General features: G+C 32.1%; 1 protein-coding gene across 1 annotated transcript; it reads right to left on the bottom strand.

Moving 5' to 3' along the window:
- Positions 1-285: 285 nt before the first annotated feature.
- On the bottom strand, positions 286-5,392 carry LOC106476531 (ubiquitin carboxyl-terminal hydrolase isozyme L3-like). Its single transcript, XM_022380367.1, has 4 exons — positions 5,287-5,392; positions 3,312-3,370; positions 2,131-2,246; positions 286-1,026 (listed from the first exon to the last, which is right to left on the bottom strand). Exons 1-3 carry the CDS (start codon positions 5,375-5,377, stop codon positions 2,157-2,159), a joined length of 240 nt encoding a protein of 79 aa, XP_022236075.1. The 5' UTR covers positions 5,378-5,392; the 3' UTR covers positions 286-1,026; positions 2,131-2,156.
- Between the last annotated feature and the right edge of the window lie 866 nt (positions 5,393-6,258).

Below are 6,258 nucleotides of genomic sequence, written 5' to 3'. Positions count from 1 at the left end.
TGTTAAGAATTTTGAACACGAGAATGATTACAAACCTAATCAAGGCACTTGTGTTCATCGTAAGCTACTTTCGATAACCACGATATCACTTCACATCATATTTAACTTAGTTTGCCCCTGATGAAGAAAGGTCCATCTATTGAAGTTACTCAGGTTTTTTTTGTACTATTCAAGTCTGAAGTTGTTAAACAGAGGTCAGAAGTTCACAAGTTGTAACATCAGTACATAGTTGTAGTATTAAGACATTTTGTCTTAGGCCTCGTGTATCAAGAAAAAGACAGCCAATTAGCAGCGTTCTTTATTGAGACAATTAATACTGATACAGAGGCGTGGAATGTCAAAATATTAAAGGATTGTGCTAAAACAAGTTACATAAGTTAAAAACAACATTCAACAAGTAATTCAAATAGCCTATAAATGCTTTGGTTACTTACGAACTTCCAAAACTAAGGGTATAAGCAAGCTAAAAATTAGCCATGTACTGATATATTGTGATAGGTAGTTTCTCTGCACTACAGCTATGTAAGCCAACAACAAAACCCTTATTTGCTAAATTTAATATTTAGGTTTATGCGAATTTAGTTAAAAATAATTTAGTTTCAAGGATAATGAGAAAAGCTGATGTTAGAAAGTTTTGTAACTCATTTTAAACATTGAAAATATTTGGGTTTGACAATATAACAATGAGTATTTAACATTTTAATCCATATCAAAATATTAAGTACAAATAAAATAACCAGTAATAAACACATAAAATGACTTTGGCTATATGAGCAATGCCTCTAGAATTTAATAACAAAAAATTTATATTATAAAAACTGACCAATGTGTCAAGAGTTTAACTGTTAAGAGTAAATACAATGACATACAAAAACAGTGCCATAGCAAAATAGGTAAGTTTAGCTGAAAGTTTAGGTAACTGCTTTTAAGAAGTGAACAGATCCAAAAAAAGGCCACAATATTCCAATGATGTCAGCACGAAGGAATAATCAGTCAAAATCCACACTAAGCCTAATTTCAGGTGAGCTGAAACAATAGGAAAAAAATTCTTTTCAAAACCTTAAGTTGCTGGATATTGACTCTAGGACATTAAAAACAATAAAATCACATTGAAATGCATTACCTATGTTGGTTATAAACTATAAATAACATGCATGTCTGAAGTTATATTCTATATAAAAAAGATTTAGATTATGTTGTCTAAATATCAAAGTTTAAAATACAAATTTCACTATGATTTCCTTGTTAGCTAAATACATTTGGCAAAATTGTTTACATATTTATAAAACAAATCTTAATATTAAGACACTATTCACACATTTATGCTCTAAAAGATAGCGTTTCTGGACCAAACTCCAAGAGGTTTCCCCACTCGTCAACACGAACAGAAAGCAAATGTTGTTCAGCAAGAAGTAGTTGTAACTAATAAGTAATTTTACTTGGAAATTTTTACCAACTAATGAAAACTTGAAGATGTCGAACTAAAGTTAAATTATGTCATTTATTCACTTCTAAAGAAGGTAACTGTAGCTCAGTTTACATCTGTAAACTAGCAGATTTAGTTGTGTTAATTCTCTGCAGCTGCTTTAAAACCAAAGAAACTATTCAAATACAGGAAATACAGTTCATGAAAGAACTGCACTGTTAAAACACGTCATAATCATAGCAACCTTGTTGCACAGGTTGAAGACAGAGTCCATACGTTACAACACACAAGATTACAGAGTCCATACGTTACAACACACAAGATTACAGAGTCCATACGTTACAACACACAAGATTACAGAGTCCATACGTTACAACACACAAGATTACAGAGTCCATACGTTACAACACACAAGATTACAGAGTCCATACGTTACAACACACAAGATTACAGACTCCATACGTTACAACACACAAGATTACAGACTCCATACGTTACAACACACAAGATTACAGACTCCATACGTTACAACACACAAGATTACAGACTCCATACGTTACAACACACAAGATTACAGACTCCATATGTTACAACACACAAGATTACAAGCCACCCCATCCATAGAACAGAGTCCATACGTTACAACACAACATGACAAGTTTGCTAATTACTCTCGACTCAACAACTACAGTTAACAATCTTACCTATGAGATCTGACTAGAACAGACCTTCAGTTAGCAGCTGCTGCCAGGGCCACAACATTAAATCTGACATTCTCAGGATCCCGCTCTATGAACTTCCTGCACACAGCAGCAGCATCCTACAAGTTGAACAAGATTTAATTTACATAATACACAACAATTACCCATCGTGGAACGATTTCCAACAAACATTATAATTACAAACTTTTAAACACAGTGGCTGACATTAACATTCAGGTTATAACTTCTCTTATCATTACCAATTAGTTCCAAATATTAAGCTATTTTATATTTAAAGGTCAACAGTTATGTGCAGGGTACCAGCTACTCAGAATCTCTTCTAGGATAACTAATCCACTAAAAAAACTGGTTTGACGAAGTTTAGCTCATATTTTACAAGTTAAGCCTATAAGTACGTAGTAAACAAAGTAATGCTTTACTTCATAACTCACTTGTAGGCCCACAATCTTAAATAAAAGCATCAGATTTACCTTTAAGAACAGCTTTTGTTACAATTATATAAAACGTACAACTTAAGTACTAATATCTACTACAGCAAGAATATCTGGATTACTGACCAATCTAATAATTAGTCCCATAACTTGTTCTTAGAATTTACTTTAGTAAAACCAACATTTAACATAGTAGGCTAAGATTGTTGAACATACTGTACAGTTAAATGTTTCATACGTGAAACATTATAACTACTAACCCTTAAAGTAAGGAAATCCTGGATTTGTACTTTATACTGTACGTGCATACCGAACACATCCACTGCCAATGTTGTATGATGTAGACCTGGAGAAGTACGTGCATACCGAACACATCCACTGCTCTCCAGGTCTACATCATACAACATTAAGTACGTGCATACCGAACACATCCACTGCTCTCCAGGTCTACATCATACAACATTAAGTACGTACATTTAGATATTTTCGTTGGGAGCTGGACAATTAGTGGAATTTAAGTTGAGTAATATGGCTCGTTAAGTGTTTTAAATTTAGCTAATACATTGTAAGGCTTGTATAGTTAATGTAAAATAGTGACAACTTTAAGACTAATTTCATTATTGACAGGCTACTAATCAATTTTCTTGGATCTTTCAGTGCTAACAACCATTTGCTACTCACAGGAGAACAGGAAAACCTATTCAAGAACAACAAATTAAAAAGTAGACTTACCTTTAACAGAGTATCCTTTGAAGTTGGACCATGGTTAACTGGAAAAGCTTTACGACCATCTACAGATAGATATTAATAGAGAAACATCAGTCCAAACAGATAAACCAATTTTAATTGTTTGTAAAAGTAACGGAATTAACCGGTCTGAAGAAGTAATGCGTGTTCATCTTATGAAAAATAAGACAAGTTTTCTATTTTAGGTAGACCGTAGTATAAAATTATCTGGTAATTCACCAAAATTAATTAGCATTTAGAATTAAAAACTCGTGCGAAAAGTCCTGCATCTTAATTTATCTAGTTCAGTCAATACTAATGGTGTATGTAGTAATTCTGTACCTACACACAAGAATACTGTAACACAACTACAGGGAAAGACAAGTATCATCAAGTAGTTTAAATATTCCATGTTATGTAGTGACCAATTGTATTAACACTAATATTAACCTTAAGAGGCTACAAGCAACAGTCAGTAACAATTCTCAGTGAATATTTGACAGATTAGGCACCATCTACAGAAATTACAGACAACCTTTCCAGAGATTTGTTTGACAAGATCCAGGATGTTCTTTTAACCCTTTCAAGATCGGTCACGGGTGAAAGGTCATGTCATCTTGTTTGTAGACTTACATTTAAAATTCTATTGAACTACTATTTCATGAATTTATGTCAGTAAGTTTGGTATCAAACTGTAGATTATAATTATTCAATTTCTTAAAAGTAAATATTAAAAAAAACAGAAACATTGATTTTTGTGTCTCACATGGTATGTTGAATGCAGCAGTGGCTCAAATTAGATTTTTTGTGAAGTCAAAATACTAAGTCTATAGTTTCGTACAAATTAGGAACTCAAATTACCAATATTGACAAGCTAGAATATAAAATAAATAAGTTTTATCTTGCTCAAATAATAAATCAAACAGCAGCACCCTGCCCACCTTTTTCCATTTTTGGAAATGCTCCTAATATACACTTCTATATATGTCATGAATAACCAATCTGAATTTAAAAATGGCCCCTAGTGGCTTTCTCAGCCATTTTAATGAGCTTGGATGTTATTTCTTGTTTTTGAACCAAGATTTCAATATGGTAGGCTGCGTCTTTAGTCTGCTCAAAATTTCATATTTTTTTTAGAATAAAATACATCTTAGTTACTAAGCTTTATAAATTAGTGGAATTCTATGGTATTAATGCAGTAATTTGATTTTTTAGTTATTCAAATGTATATACAAAACCTAAAAAAAAAAAATTCATATTCTCCATGTGCAAAACTTTAAAAGGCTTAGTAACCTTTACATTATAATTTGCATTCATTCTAGAATGAAGGGCATAATATATAGTTCCTAATTTTTATTTTTTTTATTTTTATTGTGGTTACGAGATCAGTCAACTCCATGGTACCCATAGAGATTCGTTACTAAAAATAACAGATAAAAGAAAGTTCTCTTATGAACAATTGATAATTATCTGGACATTATAAAGATTTTGCTTGCAAAATTTTAAAATTTCTGATGTAGTATTTTTAATCTTAAAATGAAAGTTACTTTGCATGTTGGATATGGAACACATGAAGAGAAAAAAAGGCACAAGACACACACACACACACACACACACGTATATGAAAGCATGTAATGTTTACTGATAATGTGGCAAATTTTGTTAACATTCACTTACTAATTTAAAAGTTATAGTATAAAAACTATATCAAGCACAAAACGGTTATGAGGTTGGTCCAGGGGACCCAGCCCATGCTGAAAGAGTTAAGTAACCACTCTGGAGGATTTTTAATTACTTAATTTTGAACAATAACTTGAATGATCTGAAGAAAAAATAAATCACTTAACTATTTTTGATCCAAAATACAAGTAAACTGGGTAGTTTATATAAAAGACAGTTTAGTATTTGTGTATAGCTGAGAACCAATTAGCGAAAAACAGAACCATCACAAATTCTCATAAAGTTTAGGTTAGTTCCTTACCCAGTTCATACAGGCTATCATCGACTTCAACAAAAGTCACAAAATGCAAGTTCACTTCCTCATCAGCACTGGGTGTCTGTAAATAAAACATTAACTGGTGGAATAAATCAGAAAAAAATATTTTAATGAAAGTTGTATAAACATCCAAAGAACACCCAAACTTAAATAGCACCTACCAAAACAAACACTGCCTACAGTTAAATAAACTGTTCCCAACATCTATAGTTATATAGTTTGTTTAGAAACTATTTAAACTGGTACAAATCAACACTGGTCTAAGATGTGTTCACTTGAAGAAGTCATTGGAAATAAAGTGTTAGAAAGTAGAAAAATAAAACATTAATTATAATTGAAAAGCTAAGACTAATCTGAACAGTGTCATAATTGGTAACACTGTCCAATATTTAAAAGTTGTCTAATATGATGTGGAAAACTACAACTTGAGTGTCAGTACTCAGAGTGGCAAATCGGTTATTATGGAAGAAAACTGGTTTCTTTCAAAGACAAGCTTCTCTCCGAATCCTACATACACTAGATGGTCAAGCAGCAAGCTTTAAGATTTGTTTAAAAATTATTTTAATTTAATTTAGAGAATGGAACAGCAGAGATGGACCAATAAGTCCCATGTTGTCCCAAAACATTATTTCTTTACAGATGCTAGTTGCAACTAACTGTTGCAGCTTTGTCTAATCAATATTTTGATATTAATTCTGTCAAAGCAAGGCTTCTTGGAAGTATGCAGTTCATACATACGCCAGCCCTTCTCACTCATACTTAAAGCTTTTTCTTAAACTCACTTAAATTTATTGCCTCTACAACATCTGAAAGCAGCCCATTCCAAAAACCAACCACCCTGTTAGAAAAATAAAACTATCTTAGCCAAAGATGACACCTACCCTGACAATTTATATTTGTGTCCTCTAGTCCTACTACTCACTTTTAAATATAAAAAAAGATGATACATCAACACTA

Source organism: Limulus polyphemus, unplaced genomic scaffold (assembly GCF_000517525.1).
Source record: "Limulus polyphemus unplaced genomic scaffold, Limulus_polyphemus-2.1.2 Scaffold10804, whole genome shotgun sequence".
NCBI classification, from domain to species: Eukaryota; Metazoa; Arthropoda; class Merostomata; order Xiphosura; family Limulidae; genus Limulus; species Limulus polyphemus.
The sequence above is the reverse complement of the archived record's forward strand: the minus strand, read 5'-3'. Positions and strand labels throughout refer to the sequence as shown.

What these genes read in the sequence shown, in the direction of transcription:
- LOC106476531 (XM_022380367.1), bottom strand. Translation starts at nt 5,377, where the DNA reads ATGTTTTATTTACAGACACCCAGTGCTGATGAGGAAGTGAACTTGCAT. An exon ending in TGATAGCCTGTATGAACTGG is followed by an intron (nt 3,371 to 5,286) that starts GTAAGGAACTAA and finishes ATCTATCTGTAG; the next exon opens with ATGGTCGTAAAGCTTTTCCA. An exon ending in CAAAGGATACTCTGTTAAAG is followed by an intron (nt 2,247 to 3,311) that starts GTAAGTCTACTT and finishes TTCAACTTGTAG; the next exon opens with GATGCTGCTGCTGTGTGCAG.